Source organism: Amphibalanus amphitrite, unplaced genomic scaffold (assembly GCF_019059575.1).
Source record: "Amphibalanus amphitrite isolate SeventyFive unplaced genomic scaffold, NRLGWU_Aamphi_draft 000000F_arrow, whole genome shotgun sequence".
NCBI classification, from domain to species: Eukaryota; Metazoa; Arthropoda; class Thecostraca; order Balanomorpha; family Balanidae; genus Amphibalanus; species Amphibalanus amphitrite.
In genome coordinates this window covers 3,534,978-3,552,149 of record NW_024881498.1, presented here as the reverse complement: position 1 = coordinate 3,552,149, position 17,172 = coordinate 3,534,978, and the positions used below count along the sequence as shown (strand labels likewise).

At 53.3% G+C, this 17,172-nt stretch overlaps 1 protein-coding gene across 3 annotated transcripts in view; it reads right to left on the bottom strand.

Annotated features, from left to right (window-relative positions):
- Window positions 1–17,172, bottom strand: part of LOC122379257 (GATA-binding factor C-like) — a 78,488-nt gene that overhangs the window by 28,345 nt on the left and 32,971 nt on the right. For 2 of the 3 annotated variants that reach the window (XM_043361414.1, XM_043361325.1), the window contains exons 3-4: window positions 10,609–11,217; window positions 2,242–2,387 (exon numbers count right to left, since the gene is read on the bottom strand). In XM_043361414.1, the coding sequence (XP_043217349.1) occupies window positions 2,242–2,387; window positions 10,609–11,217 (755 nt within the window). The remainder of the gene's footprint in view (window positions 1–2,241; window positions 2,388–10,608; window positions 11,218–17,172) is intronic. The other variant, XM_043361659.1, reaches the window with a different exon arrangement.

The following is a 17,172-nucleotide window of genomic DNA, read 5'->3' as shown; positions in this document are numbered from 1 at the left end:
TGTGACCTGACCTGGTATCAGTGACCTCAAATAGCAAAATATGTGTTTGAAGAACATTTCCCCATCGATGATTTTCAAAGAAATGCATTTTACTCGATTTTACAACGCATTTCTTGAAGTGCCTGTAAACGGTGAAAATTGGACCTTTGACCTGACCTGTGACGTCATCGGTTTGACCTAGGTCAATAAAATTGGGTCACAAGGTAGTTCCCCGTTGGGGCTATCCAACGCCGTTTACCGCTTGTCGCTATGTTGCGTGGTTCTCGAGATCTTAGGGGGGGCCAAAATGGCCCCCCCCCAACCGGGCGCGTTGCTCGGCAGAGCCCAACGGGGCGCGGGTTAAAAATGAAACAAATAAAACGATACAAAGTGTAACTATGCTGCCATAAATGAGAGCCAAGGTGTAATTTGTGTAAGGACTTTCGATTGAAATACAAGGCAAACGTATCCAGGTGGTCGTAGACTGCTGCTAGCGTGTTTGTACCTATAAGCATCTGCCGCCCACATAATCAACCATCGGCCAACGCGTCCCCTCTTGACCGCGTCTCCTCCGTGCCTAACGTGTCCACCATCTCACCCCTTGACCACGTGCCCCCGTGCCTAACTGCGTCCACTGCACGTCCCCCGTGACCACGTGCCCCCGTGCCTAACTGCGTCCACTGCGTCCCCGGTAGCCGGACTCCACCCTGGCTCGCGGACGGAGGCCGGAGCCGCTCCCACAGCCACCATTAATCACACACAGCCCAGAGAGAGGCTGCCGCCGCCTGATCAACATAAACGTGAAAGGCCGCCAGGCGCGCGCTGCAGTCGCCCTCGTAAACTAGCCGCCGACCGGCCGGGCCCGGGCGCGCCGCTTTATGCCATTTTAAAGACCGACCATATGAGTGCGGGCATGAAAGGACGCACTGGACCGGCCCCCGGCGCGCCCCGCACCGCGCACAAAAACCCAAATGGCCACAATAAAGTTCAGATTTCTGGAATAGTTGAGAGTCGTTAGGGCCGGTGGCTGTCTCCGCAATGATTTATCCTCAGCCTAGCTGACACATGTCACGGAGGAATTGGCAGCGGGCACGGGTACACGAGCTCCTCTGACCAGTCAGTGCCACGTGCGCCCACGTACCGCGTGTCACGTGCGCCACGGGACACACCGGCCACCACATGCCAGGCTGGAGAGCAGTCGGATTAACTGCTGGGACTATGGAAATGAAACGCTGAAATGCGCCTCTGAACAAACCGAGCCGACGTCAACTGGAAGTCCTGTGGTCGCGGAGACTGACATCAGACGTCTGAGTGACATGTCGCCGCCCTGGTCAGAGAGACCATGACCCGATGACTGTCGGAGCGACCTTCCTGCGAGAAGGTCGCTGAACCAGACACGTTCCGGGCGCAGCTAGTCTGCAGATGACGGCTGAACCCGTCTTGTTGTCATGCTTCCACTGACCCACACTCAATACTGGCCAAATCATTCCGGTGAGGCAGAATGGAGCCACTAAGCGGGCTATGATGGTCGCGAGTGCGATCGTTTCGTGAGGTGTGAAAAACGCTGACCCAATCACCGATTTGAAATGCCACTCCCTACGTGATCCCAGCTTAACTTTTTATTGCACACTCGCTTTGATGTAGCATTGAAATCTCCACAAGTTTTGCACGATTGCTCGAATACTTTTGGCTCACAAGCCTGGTAAATAAATTCAGGTCACAATGAAATGGTATCCGAAATGTATCAAGCAGTGACTAACTAGCCAGCACACTCTCATCGATCTGGCTAGCGTAACATTGTCATGCACCATGCAGTAAGGCGTGCTGAGCGAGCCCAGTAAGGCACACGGACCACACCCGAGCAGTTCTCCACAACACAGTAGCCGAGCTGGGTGAATAGTGCTCGGGAGCGGCCAAAGCTCGCAGGAAGCCAGAGCTGTGGCAGAGAGCTGCGGCAGCGCAGGGACGGCAGGGACAGAGCTGTGGCAGCGAGCTGCGACAGCGCAGGGACAGAGCTGCGGCGGCCCAGGGACAGAGCTGCGGCGGCCCAGGGACGGCCCAGACACTCACCAGTCGGCGCCGCGGCTTTATTAGTGGCCGGTTCTGGCCGTTCATTTTGTGATAGAGGCCGCAGGCGTTACACAGGTAGTGTCCAGTGCCGTCCCTGCGCCACAGCGGCGTCGAGGTGGCCCCGCAGTTGACGCACTCGCGCGCCTCTGCAATACCAGGTCAGGTCAAGCTCGCCGCTAGGTCGCAACTCACCATGCGCTGTTTGGGCTTGATGAGCGGTCGGTTCTGGCCGTTCATTTTGTAGTAGAGGCCGCAGGCGTTACAGAGGTAGTGACCGTTGCCGTCCCGTCGCCAGAGTGGGGTCGAAGTGGCCCCGCAGTTGACGCACTCGCGACCCTCTGCGATGGCGGTGGAACAGGGGGAAAGTGACTAGATGAACACACAAAAAAGCAGACGGCGACATTCACAGTTCCTGCACAAATAGAGCATAATGCATTACTCAACAGGTGAAAAATAAAACTGTCGATTTCTTTGATTGGCATCCAAGAGCTCAATTATCGACTTTACTTGATGATACATTCTACACGAAAACACGAGCGAGTAGGCGAATTCCTGACAGCATAAAATGGAAGAAGTAATAGCAGGCGGCTGTTAGTAACGAATGTGTTATTGGTAATTACGAGGATAATGAACGCCGTATTTATAAACGGTATGCCGGTTACGCGAGTTACGCGAGTGCCCTCCCCATGCTAACTAATTACGCTCGTGCGGAAAACGGGACCGGTGTGCGGTAATCCTTCACTCTTATGTACAGTCGAGCCTTCCCAGAAAACACGTTTCCATAAGTCTGCTAGTCGTCACTGGCTACCGCTGAGGGAAAAGCAATTAATTTCTTCACCCCCACGCCTCTTAAGCCAATAATCCGCATAGCGTTTCGGTGACATCAGCACTAAGGGAAACATTTCCTCGGTGTGCTTCTTAAAGGGCCGGGTCATCAATCATCTGGATCCTCGCTGGCTCGTTAGCCGCAAACCCTAACGACAGGCCGCGGGGAGCAGCCAGCGATAATTACACCTTGTACGGGGCGGCGCGCGCTGTCTGTAACTGGTGGGCGGGACGGAGCCCTCTGCGCCCGGCGGAGCACATTCTGTTCGCACTGCCAAACCACCTCCCTGGGAACAGCCCTCCCCAGTGACTCACGGTACATAGAATACTAGGTAACACCGGTTTGTCCGCTCAACACAGGGCCAATGGTCACCACTTTCTTCAGCTGACGTCTGTGACCTTGAGCTGACCTAGGATGATAAACAGCTGACAATTTAGGCCATTTGGAGCTCACTTGACAGCTGAAGAGCGTGATTTAAAATATAAATATTTGTCGGACACTGACAAAAGATATTATTCACCAGTCATTTTTTAAGCACATTCTGTCATAAATTAGCTGACTCCCTCTGATCTTCCACACGGCAGAAAATGCAAGTGAAAATTATGCCGTCTTGAAGTGAGCCAAACGCTTATGATACATATGATCGTTTCTCTCACAGCACAACGGAAACTGCGAGAAAACAAGAGAGAGTCGGACTCTACAAATGAATGAATTTGGAAGAAAAATAGCTGCATTTTTTTCCTGTGGAAATGTTGACTTTGAAAACATTGGCCATCAACTTTAAAATTGCCCCCAAAAATGAAAATGTGTGAATTGACAAAACAGGCAATCTTGCTGTTTTTGCCCAAGTTTGTTCATGATTGAGAGAGATTCGATGCGAAAATGCACTGATAAATACCTTGGGAAGCGAGGTCTCGATCAGTATATTAATTTTGATCTTTAATTTAACGCTAGTCCCACTTTTCCCTCCAAGAAAATATATTTGTCAATTTTTCAATAATCATATTATGCGTCATTGCTTTAAAAATAAAGAGAGTCGGACCGTAATTCTTTCAAAATGACTGATCGTGCTCAATATCTATCGGAATATATCAACAGATTGGCCAGACTCATTGGCTAAATATGTTTAAATTGCATTTTTCTTACTTTCTGCTGATTTTCCTACAAAATTTTACTGTAGTTTAAGCTGCGTTTCCTGCTGATTGTGTTCACAGACCAATGGGAGACAAGTATTTCTTCATCAACAGGTTTATTCGCCATCGATTGGTCTAGCGGGTGTTTTTCGTATGCGCAGCTTATGTCACAGCTGCGTAAGAACACGTTCGCTTTAAATCATTTTGGATATTTCTTTTCGGAATATCAAAGGTCATAGGGCTGTTCACGACGTCGGTTTATGTGGTTTATATAAACTGCCCTCGGGGCACGTTCCCGGCTGTGACGTCACACGGCGTTTACGTTTACGAAACACGAGTGTTTACTTAAACAGTGACAACTAATAAGCAGTTGAGAAGATACTGTAAAAGGTGCAAAGAAAAGATAATCTGATGGAAATATGTCCCATATCATGACATATTGCAAGAATAAGGACAGTTTTCATCATAAAATACCCACGACGCTAGACGCTGGTTAGCAGAGAACGATGCTCAAAATAGGTCTTAATTACAATGAAATAATAAAACCTCCCATTCCAGTCCTCTGCAATCCGTACAGGGTTATTTTGAAACTCATTTACCCACCTACCAGCCCCTGAACTGTCCGAATTCAATTTTCCTAACTCACAACTCTCCTCACGAGTTTGCCGCACATCGCCATCATTGTCACATAAACGCGTTTACGCGCCATGTTGATGCTCTGAGGCATCAACCGCATAAACGGTTTACGGCGGAGGTCTGACGTCATTGACGAGATGTGACGTCAGGATCAGGTCGACGCTGATTGGTCCTTCAAAAAATAAACATGTTTACGGTTTATTAAACGGGATAAACCGACGTCGTGAACAGCCCTCATGTGTTTCATAAGATTTGTGGTGGCGGAATTATCGTCATTAAAATTACTTGATATATTTTAATGGGGAATGGTTTAATGCCAGCACGACTGTTGACTTTCATTGTAATTGCTTGAGCTGGTTCCTGGGCCACCTCAGATAGCAGGATGGTGTGTCAAGTATCATGGCCTGACAGGAAGGTGGGTACCCAGACCCCTAGCTCAATATTAATCTCAGATGAAGCCCGTATATACCTATGTCTTAGAGCTTGTTAAAGTTTTAACCTCACCTACATATAACCTAACATAACCTGAAATAACCAGACATGCTATAACCCTTATTTTGGTCAAATGCTGATGAGCAGAAAAATATTAACTTTTTGACGATTTGCCATGCCTACCTATGTCTGGATGAGGATTTCTTGGTTACTGTGTAGGTAAACTATGGTGAAGATAAAAAATATCATCTACCCTAGCCTAACCTTTGCGTACTAAACTACCACTTTTGGTAAATGTTCAGAAAGAGTGATTCACTTTTCAGGCATACATTTTGTACATTCTTGCACTATTTGATTTCCTGAATCCAGATATGATATTTACATGTGATACAAATACAAAACAAAAATCAAACCTTACCTAACCCCATGCCAGACTGGAAAACATCCATACACTACGCCGGTCCCGGATGCCCGTGAGACCATCTTGCGCCGAAATTCGGCGCAAGCGATTTTGCGCTAAAATTTCTGAGTGATTTGCGCCAAAAATTAGGTGCCTATTTGTGCGAAAATTAAGCCCTTTTCATATAAAGCACATGTGCACATATACTGATCAAGGCTATATCAACCAGGCAGAGTGTTTCGGGGCTTTGTACGCTATCCCATGTTTGAGCGTCCGAATTAGTTTTTATTTCCACGTAAACCAAATACCTCGGCGGGAGCCAGCGAGGGCCCGGCAGCGGAGCAGCACGTGCTCCGGCACATCAGCCTCTTCTCGGCTCACGGTGCAGAGCGCCGCTGGGCACCGCTTGTCTGGGCACTGATGGCACGTGGCGGAGTGGAGGCAGCCGATTCGGTGCCGTATTGGAGCGAGCGGCCCCGGTGGCCCGCCCTCATCTGGTGCACCGAAATGGCATCCTCTCGGTCCTCTCCGGGGAGAGGGAGCGGCGGCGTGCTCCCGAGGAGTGGCTTGAATAGGGATTCTGAGCAGTTGTCGCGCCACTGATGCGAGGCCGCACAATGAACCGCCCTGGTCAGCGATCGGGCGTTTGAGGGCAGGGCAGCCGCCAGTTTTGCCAGATCGTCCACGCTCTCATTCCCCTCGATACTGCAGTGGGCAGGAACCCACTGCTATTGCTTAACGACGCTTGGCGACGTTCAACAAGGTTTTCCATGTCTGTCTCTACGCCGAAGGTTGAGGCGTCACCTGGGCGGCCGTTCCTCCGCTGAGTAGACTCAGGGCGGCTCGCCAGTTCGAGCACGCGACGACCGGGGCGGGGACGTCTCGTCCCGCAACCTCTCCAGAGCTGCCCACGGGGCGAATCTGCTGCTAGATTGACCAGCGTACCACATAAATTCGGTGACTGTCTTTCGCCAAAAAATTATGCGACCGCCCTGCACCGAAAGATTCGTCCGCCGCCATGCGCTGAATTCGGCGCATGCGAAGTTACGCCGGACGTGCGCTTAAATTTTCGGCGCAATCCCGCCACTACGCCGGACATATTCGGCATAACGTGTATTTTTTCCAGTCTGGACCCCATGTTGCATATTTATATGAACTGTAGATCAGATATTTTTTGAACAAATACCCATCTTTCATCCTTTCAGCATGCCTACAACCTACTAAACAGCCTTGGTATCAACCTACCATTCATACTTTACCTACACATACATATTGATATATGGAGTATGTTTGGTTCAGTAGGTTATAGTAGGTCAGGTGCCTACATGCTATCATTTGTCATGCTTTGATTTCAGGTGGTGTCTTGTGGGCTTTATAGTGGGCTTTGTGGCCCTCCCTAAGTGCAAGGGTTAAGTGTTGATGCACATAATGCAATGTGTTTTTTTTTCCATGGGCGCAGGAACCTCACGTAAAGTGTGGGGGGGGGGGGGCAGAGAACTTCAATGTCACTTTGTGGGAACCCCAATGCCCCTATGAACAAATTCTTTGCAGTTTCGTGCTCATCTCAGTTCTCACCTTGCCGAACAATTTCTTTCTCTTAGTTTTGAATTTAAATGAAAAATAAATATTTTACTTTAAAAATTAGCATAGCTGAAAAGTGGGGACATGCCCCCCCCCCCCCGATCCTAGGCCTATGTTTTTTTCTTAATGGTACAAATCATCCAGATTCATATGAGAAGGGTAGGTAGCTACCTACAAAATCAAATCAATGCCTCAATTGTTTATTGATTTATTACAAAAGTCCCTCCTTTGCCAATCACACTAAACTATCTACTGTCACAATGCAGTGTGCGTCATGATTTCTCAACTCTATGCATACAATATATTTCCATTTGTCAATCACATATTGTTTTTTTTTTACAGGCTTTCCGGTTATGACTGAGGCCAGCATCTCACGTGTCCTGGCTACGCCAAATCACTGCGGATGCCGGATGCCGAGGACCGGAGAGCCAACCGCTTTGAGGCGTGAGCTCTGTGGCGTGGCTCGAGTGATCACCAGGGTCTGACGGCTACGGCGCCGTCGACCTGGTTGAATAGCTGGGGCCTGGACGAGGGTGCCCTTAGTACGGTGGTCAATCGGTTACGTCCGAGGGGCGCTCGAACACGCTGCTGTCGCGTGGCTGCCGGCGGCCGCCCCCTCGCACGTGAATCTCCTGGAGCGAGGACTGCGGGAGGCGGCCGCATCATCACCTGTGTCCGCGCTCAACACCGTGCTTCGCACTAATGGCGGAGCCCGACTTTCTCCGATGGAGGAGAGGAGCTGGACGCTGGCTGCCAGGCTGCTGGGGAGGGCGCTGGGTCTACCATCAGGGGACCCCCTGCGCGCGACCGCCGAGGCCTCGGCACCGGCGCGCCTGCCTTTGGTCCGAGGCTGGAGATTGCGAGGCCGCCAGGCCTGGGCGAGAGCGAGAATCCCACCGTGGCAACAGACGGCTGGCGTCACCTTCCGGATGGACGTGTGCCCGATCCGGGCTGGGGCCACGGCGGCGGAAAGGGAAAGCGTGGCTACGCTGCACCTCGCGTTCCTGCCCCTGTGTGCTGTCCGGCTTTGGACGGACGGATCTGTGGAGGGCGGAGTCTTCAGGCGCTGGGCGGGAGCCGTGCTGGTCTGGTCTGGCTGGACGAAGAGGTCGAGGAACTGCGGGCCCCGGCCGGAGAGCTGTGCTATAGCTACCGCGCGGAGATGGTGGCGCTGGTGACTGGTCCGGAGACCGTACTCGGAAGAGACAGAGACCAGGGCCTGCGGTCCGTACCTATCTGCTAACTGTGCGGTAGTGCTGGTGTAGTGCAACATTTTTGGATGGCTAGCTACATTTCACGATTAAATAGCTGGTACGTTTCAGTGCAGGTGGCGTGACGAACAATGTATATGTTGGCCACTTCTGCGGCCGCTGCTATTTCCTACTCGAAGGCGGGCGCGCTGTTTGGCTGGGCCGGCAGGATGTTCCCATTATGTGTCGACGACAAAGCGACTAGCGAGTATATTCATGTTCTTTTAATGCACAGAAGTCTGTTGTATATTTGAAGTTTTGTTTTAGGTTGACGATTGCGAAGGGCAAATTCATCTTCTCTCTTTCATTTGTGTTGCCACTTTAACGTTCATGTTTGTTATAAGTGTCCTGGTCCGGCTTGGTTGTCATCTTTATTCGTGATGTATTTTATTTTACGAACATGCTGATGATCAATGCAATACACCTTTGCTTAATAATGCTGCTTTAGCTCTGATCCTTTGTGGTATGTCTTGATTGTACTACTGCGATAGTCATTTTTCCTCACCAAAATATGCAGGCAACAAATGTAAATGCTGCCAAAAGTTTGTCATTGTGTGATGTATCTAAAAGACATCAAGTTTCTGAACGTGGTCGTGTACTACGCAACCGGAAACTCAATAGGACGTGGAATGCTGTGAAGCAAAACTACAGAAGTGAGGCTGGCCACGCCAAAATCAAGTGAGATATGTCTAGCCTTTCTTCAGCCGCCAAGGCTTCGACAGACTATCCGCGGGTTCGGTGTCTCTAGAACTACGAAGATTCAACGTCGTCCGGCCAATCCTGGTTAAGGTCAGCGGGGACTTAGCTGTGGTTATGGAACAGGATTGGCCGTCCGAGAGACTCCGAACCTGCAGGGTATGTTGCAGCACAGCTATGTCGACCGAGTGTCGTCGCAAGCTGCCCCACTCGACGAGAAAAAGTAAAACCGTCCCGTCCTAGGCTGACTAGGCTTAGCTAGGTGGCAGCACAGTCGCACCGGCAGGGGGCAGTGCCACAACCAGCCGACTGATATTTTCGTGTGACGTCAGAACCGGTGCCTCCCTGCAGTGACTGGGGCGCGGTGTGCCCTGGGAGGTCCAGTCGGCACGTGGGTCCACCCTGGTGTGGTGGGCCGAGAGGGTCTGTCAGGGCCCCGGCGGCCCGCGCCGACCGTCCGACACAGGTGCCAGTCGGCCGCGGTAGCCCCGGCGCTGAGTGGCCACCGGCTCTCGTTCGTGTGGAGAGCGGCGCGTCGACCGGCGGCCCGCGGATTAGGCCGGCCGGGCGCCGCACGCAACACTCGAGCCATGAGTGCGGATCATTGGAGGAGGGCCACTGAGGCTGCATCAAAGGCGGTGCCGCCGCGCCGGGTCAGAGGCCGGGCGACACACGGCAGATGGAGAGGTCGGCCGGGGGACACACCGGCGAGCGCCGCGCTTTGTTCGCCGCCGCCGGGCGCGCGTCGTTCCGGTTGTTCCGGTGCGTTCCGGACCGCCGCGGGGTGTATTTTTGTCACGTGGTGTTCCGCCGCGGGACGGCACTCGCGGCACACACAAGGCAAACATTGGCGGCGGCTGCCGCGGCGCCGCGGTCATGATACACGCCCCAGCTGGACCACCGGGGAGGCGGACGGTCCCGTCGCTCCGCCGCCGTCCGCGCCGGGCTGCCGACGGGGCCTCTCGGTGACCGGTCGGGCCCGGCTCACGGACGGCGGCCGATCGCGTGGCGCGGCCCCCCTCTGAGGCTGACCACCGAGCCGATCGGCAAATGGGGGCCAGTTAGCGCCGCTGCCGTGCGCCAGAGGTGGCGCCGCCGATCCCCGGTGGGTGTCGGCCTTTCGTGGCGCTCCTCCGTGCAGGGCGCACGGCAGCCGCGCCGGCGCCGGAACCTTCAGAGGCTGACGCCGCGAGGGGCTCCGGTACCTTCAGAGGCTGACGCCGCGAGAGGCTCCGGTACCTTCAGAGGCCGCGAGGGGCTCCGGTACCTTCAGAGGCCGTGAGGGGCACTCACCGGCCCCGGTACATACAGATGCTGTCGCTGTGAGGGGCACTCGGTACTTACAGAGGCTGGCCCATGAAGGCCTGCTCATCAGCGGTGTCAAGGGCTCAAAGTGGGTTCGGCACGACCAACTTACCACCGCGCAAAACGCAAAAAGACAGGATGGTGTATACCGAGGAGGGCGCGCCGCTGGGTCACCGGCAGCGCTCCCTCGGAACGTGTTAGTGCGTCTGTACAGCAGGCAGGCTGTTAGTCGCGCCGGGCTCCGTCACCAGTTCGTGCACTGCACCTCCACCGGAAGATAAGAGCGGATCACTCGCTTACCGGCCGACGAGCGCGCCTTCGCCTTGGGGCGCGGCGACACACTTTTGGCGGCGAACGCGCTGGGATAGAAGCCGTACCCGGCGGCGGCGGAGGCGGGCGGGTACTCGGCGCCGGCCGCCGCCGCCCCCGGGTATTGGTACGCGTCGGCGGCGGCCAGCTCGGCCGGCGGCGCACCGCTACCTTCGCGCTGCTTGGCGAGGCCGTGGATGATGGAGGGCTTGATGTCGAGTCCGTCGGGGGCGCCGAGCAGCTGGCCGCAGTGCTGGCCGTACTCGCCCGACATGCCGGCCACGGCGGCGGCCGCCGCTGCCGCCGCCGCCGCCGCCGAGGCCGAGGCCGAGGCCGAGGCGGTGGCGGAGGCCATGCTGGAGGAGGCCGCCGTCTGCGCCGCGGAGGTCTCTGGCGTGCCGTCCTTGGGCGGCGTCGGCGGAAAGTGGAACAGGTGCGGGCTCGAGTGGGCGATGGAGGTGGGGATGCCGGGACTCTGCGCCTTGGAGAAGGGCGAGCACCAGGCGGAGGCGGAGGGCGCCATCATGGCCTTGTCACCGATCCACGGGTAGGTGGGCAGGTGGGAGCGGTACATCTGTCCTCCAGCCGCCGACATCCGCGCTGCCGGCAGAAACGGGGCGGAGCGTGGACGGTCAGAAATGGTCAGAAATGGCCAGGCATTGTCTTCACACTGGACAACAGGCACAAAGACACACACCGAGAAGCGGACACACGGACACACAAAGAAACAAGTGCACAAAAGCACGGGGCGGGAGGGACTGTCACACCACCCAGCTGTCACAGAATGTCCGACAACTCCGGCTCAGCTCGGCACCCAGCCCAGAACACGTAAAACTGGAGCGTCCCGCCGGAGCGGCGCGGTCAGTCACGTCACGGCGGCGCGGACACGACGCACGAGCGGCGCTCTACGGCCGGCAGCACGGGGCACGTGCCCGGCGCTCCGGCACGCAGTGCGTGTACCGCACTGGGGCGAACAGCGCGACACACGCGCAAATATGGCGCGACGACAGCGGACGGCGCAGCAGCGCGCCGTTTCCGCCGACCTGGTCGTGTTCAGTAGTGTCCGGCACGCCAGTTCGCGCGTCACCAGATTTAGAGGCTGGTTGTTGCCTGCCTTTTAAACTGAAGCAGAGTCACACGCCATACGGGATACGCATACAAGAAGACGTGGGAAGGAGAACCGTTGAAGCTGCTGAAAGTCACACCTGCCGCAAATCAAGTTACCTGATTCAGTGTGACCTGTTCAATGTTTTGTGTTCTCCGCTTCCGCTGGGAAAGAAAACGCGCTTATAAAAGTTACGGCGGTGAGCGTTTCTCTTGATTTCCATAACTGCATCCTTGGTGACGCTGAGTCGGCGGCCTTTTGAGTCGATCGCCGGGGAAAAATCATCGTCCGATTGACGAGCGGCTGGGAACCTAGCCAATTACTTGCTGGCGTCACCGCGCCGCGCGGCGGTGGGAGAGCGGGCTCGGGCCGCGCGCCGGCCGCGTCCACTTAGCGCCGACACCGTCACGTTTATCCTCTCCCGGCTGCCTTTTATTGAGGCCTTATCGCAGTCGCTAATTACTGTGGGCCGCCGCCGCGACGTTTTTCTCTCCGCTTGCCGCGCCGGTTTGTGCGGCGCGCATAAGCGGCAGCGGAGACGAGGATTGGCGCACCGCAGCGCCGGTGGAGCCGCTTTGGTCGAGCGCCGCCCGCCGCGCCCGACAGACCAACATGTCACTCTCTGCCGTGTGCTGCTCGCGCCGTGTCGGCGGCCACTGGTGCCTTCAGACGGATAACGCACCCGGCCGGCACGACCCCGCCCTCGCCGCGCGCCCGGCCAACACAAGCCTGAAATCTAACTTAATCAGCGGTTAGTTATATTTCAACTTGGCTAGCGCGACCTATTACCGTGCGTTTATCGTACATTAGCGCGATAGGATCAGGCGGCGCCGCGCCGCGCCCGGGTAATTGCAGGGGAGCTGCGCCAAATTTCAGCGCAGCGTAATTTGTGCGGTTGCTGAACGAGCTGCCGCTGTATCGCCGTCCCGTTAGCGCCCCGTCAATCAGCGCGCATTCTCCGGCGTCGCGCGCCGCGCCCGGCGGAATTCGGAAACCATTGCTCACACGTATCAATTCATCATTGTCAGCCGGCCGCCCGTGCCGACCAGCAATTCCAATTACGCGTAAAATCAAAAATGTACGCCCCGGTAATTGTTGTCTGGCCGCAGACTCCTCCCACACACAGGGCCTTCCAGAGAACCAGGGCAGCGGGAGCGCCTGGAGAGGGAGAGGCAGACGACAGGACGGGGAGGAGGCCGCAGATAGAGTGGCGGATAGCGGACGGATAGCGGACAGAGCGAACAGAGCGGACAGAGAGCGGACAGAGAGCGGACAGAGAGCGCACGGAGGCAGCTGGCGACGGCCGAGCGCGCGCCGATGTTGGCCCCGATAAGATGGCGCGCTGCCGTGGAGCCGCGGGCGCCGTGGGCCGGCCGCCAGCCGCCCGTCCGCCCTGCACGGACGGATGGACCGTCCCGGGGACCGAGCAATCGACTAGTCACTGGAGACCGCGTCAGAGACCGGCCCGTCGACTGGAGAACGCATCAGGACTCAAGAGACCGGACGGGGGACTTAACACTGTCTCAGAGATCGACCGAGATCTCAGAGACCGTCCCCAGCTGTGGCTATGGCTCTGACCTTGCCGGCCAGAGCTATAACTGCAACCGTCCACATCCAACAGTCACAGCTCCGACCCTCACCAGTCACAGCTCCGACCCTCACCAGTCACAGCTCTAACCACCCTTGGCTGCAACTCTAACCGCCCCCGGCCTCAGCTCTGACCGACCGACGGCGGCTCCCCTGCCGGCGCGGCGGCAATCGATGGCGGGTGTCGCGGCCCGGTCCGGTTCCATTGTGGGCCCCGTCGAGCCGAGCAGGTGACGGCGCCGCCACACCCTCCCGCTCTCTCCCCGCCCGCCCCTCTGCCTGACCCCACACCGCCCCTCCTGCCTGACCTCCGGTCACTCCTTCAGTCAGCCACCTGCAGCAGTCACAGATACAGCCATCTCGGCCCGTGATACTCAGATAGCCAGGAAAGTAACGCGTTACCGATACAGCAGAACACCAACAGGGGTGGCTGGAGCCGTGTGCTGAACGCTAATGCGAGGACCACCACCTCGCTGTGGCGATCAATACAGCGACGCCGGCGATTACATGTGTCCAAAACTGATCGCATCCGTAAAATCACTTCTGACAATTGGATTACAAATATCAATAAAGATGCGGTGCGTAATAAGATTTAAGTTTAGCTGGAACAGCCACGAACAAAACCATCGGCGACGGCGGCGGCAGCGACCTACCGCCGCGGCCGTGCCGAGCCGGGCCGTCGGTCGGTCGGTCGGACCGGCCGCGGCAGCCGGCAGTGCCGACACCGGTCAGCGCAGATAACACTCGTGTCGCACCACCGCGAACACACTCATAAAACGGCTCGGCGCACAGGCCCTGTTTGATTTGCGGCTCCGATATTAGCTCGGCGGCCACATGAGCTATTTGGAGGCGATTAGCTGTGTTGTTACACGGCGCTAAAAATACACACTGCACTGGGTGGCTTCAAACACATGAGCGATGGCACTATTTATGGCCTTCTCCTACCGAGGCTATGGGTCCAACAAAGGGCTAAAACGGTAATGATGTAATTATGATGCATGGTAAGTCCCATGGGGAAAAGCGGAGGATAACGGTATCAAAAAGGAAGTGAACTGAACTAAAACGGAACCGTCGAGGTTCGCCACACAACTTTCACGTTTTGCCTGTTGTTCTCCTCCAGTTGACACTATAAAATTGTTAAACACATTAGTTTCCGGGAATTCAGTATCCGTGTTCTTTATGCTTGTCGTGTAATATGCCGCGGCGAGGAAGAATGGCGTATGGGATACGGTGTCGCTATTAGCATAATATCCCCGAGCATATGTATCTTTAAATATGTACATGGTCATTAGAAGATGATGAAAATTGGTGTTTACAGTGGATAAATGTAACATAACATAAAACACATCACATAATCATGAGTCTACGGCATAAAATGACGGAATAGTCCCCGCAGTTACATGTAGCAATACCTATTATATAAAATATACGGTCAACGGTGGCAACATAAGCCGCGAGGTGAATTTTAGCTCCTCCAGTAACCCCTCGATTGGTCATGGCAAGTTATTTGATTGAGGTAAGAATCGAAGTGTGTTGTAATTACTGTCAGCTGGTAATTTTAGGTAGCTCACAGCAGGACATCAAACAAAATTATGATTTAAATATTGAGAAGCTCTGGCACATAATTTTTAGAGAAATGACCCCAACCTGAACATGGGGAATATCAAGGCCGTAACACTTTTCCAAGTATAGCAAAATATGTGATTGTGGAGAAAAAGAAGGTGCAATGAGTCCGCGAGCTGCATGGTATGGACAAACGTACAAGCCAGTGCCTTAATTAAACAACGCACTGTGCATTGTGCAAAGTTACGAGCCCGCGGGGAACACTTGCCACGGTGTTCAGCCAGTCATAGCCGCTAAAGCCTAAATTGAACCAGCTTAGCTTCCGTTTTGGCTATTGCTCTTGATTTCAACTCCCGCACGGTAAATTCTTATACAACATTTTACCCGTCCACTTACAGCCTTGATTACTGATAAAGCATTGACCAACTCCAATGACAGGTACCAATTGTAAATATTGTTGTGCATCAGGGCATAGTCGTCACAATCGACTTAAAATTAAAACTATCATGACGCCACTAGTATTGAAATCCAAATTAGTTATTTCGGTAATATGTGAACTATGAGCGCGCTGTGTAACCTCTAACAGAAAGAAAACGTCTGATAGCATCTACCGGAATAACATGAACATTAAAGAAAGTAAATACGCATTTTAGACGAATTTGTAGCAAATGCTCGACATGACATTCCCTTGCAATGGGCATTTACTTGCCCATGTAGGTACCATCTGCTGTGGCTGTAATGAACAAATCTGAACTATCAACTATATGTTTGGTTCATTCACCGTTGAGAAGGTCCTTCTCAATTAAGCGATGCGTCTCAGAAATCCGGTGGTTTCTTGCACCATAATAAAGTGGCATCGTTGTCCACCTTGAGCTTATATTAGCCTGGGTGATGAAGATGTCAACCATTATGCGCGTCACATTTAACGTGTTAACATCACGTGTTCAAATGCTTTGCTCACTTGACATAAAATTGAGAAACATTCACTTTTCTTACAGAATTCGACAGATTCACCGAGAAGGCGCACATCAGTTAAATATGTGATAAGGTTCGGTATTCATTTTATTTAATTTAGCTTTTCATGTTTCATACTGTTTTATCACATCACGGACACTGCCATTTCTTCATGCGTGCTGAGAGCCCTGCGGAACAGCATACCTTCAGGCGGTACAGCTCCCGCCATCTAGGAGCAGGAACGATAAGCTACCAGTCACTTCATGGGCGTGGGCATCCAGCGCCCACGAAATGGTTCTGTTTGGCGGTGATTCATAAACTCCTCAAAAAAAACTTTTGGTGTTGTTCGCCGCCTTCGCTTTCTTATTATAAAAGTGATCCGATGCTGCTCTCAAATTAATGCTGGATTCTTTTACATCGTTATGCATTACACCGTAATAACTTCATCCTAAGACACCCAACGCAAGACGTGATGAAATCAACCTAATCTTACTTTATTCAAAAGGTACCAGTCTAGTAGCAGGGCACCAGTCTAGAAAAGGCAATTCTAGAAAGTTTTGTTCGCAACTAATGAAAATCATTATTTAATGTGAGAGCTTCATACGCATTTTCGTGTTATGGTGTTTGTTCAAATGTCAAAATGCGTATGTGCTGCTTGCGGTCAAGTCATGTTGGGCCTTACGGTATGGATCCAAAATTATTGGGTTAGGCCGCGTTCCCACTACGACCGTTCAACATCGTAAATTGCAAGAACGGGATAAAACGGACGAGATCGTTGATCTAGAGACTTTTCTAAAAAAGTTGAACACTTCCCTAGATCTGGTATACGGGGCAAGATGGGGAAACATCGTGAGACATCGGCAAACGGCTTGGACAAAGCCGGTTGAGAGGAGCGATGATGAAGGAGGGATCGGCACAATAAGCTATTGTAAAAAAAGTTCAGAATATAGGTAGTTGACGTGGTAAAAGATCCCGTGCAACTGAATGAATGATAAAATAAGGAAACCTTTTAAATTTATTGGCGTGTTAAAAGTACGCGAGCATTAGAAAATATATCAACAATGCCAGCGAAAAGCATTCACAGCTGTGATAACGACAATCTATTGACTTTTGAAGCGAAAATGTGTGCAGTTGATATAACTCATTGTGGTTTTGCTGTGAATACCTTCGGGAAGCTGTAACCGATAAATTGCAAATTCCGATGATTTCTTAACAGTTTATTGTGGCAATCCTCGATAAAACATCTAGCAAGTTGAAGCAGGCTGTAATGCAACTGAATTTGCCGACACAGGTTCAGCGATTTAGGTATACGAGTACAAGTATATGGAGCCGGCATTCCAACTTAC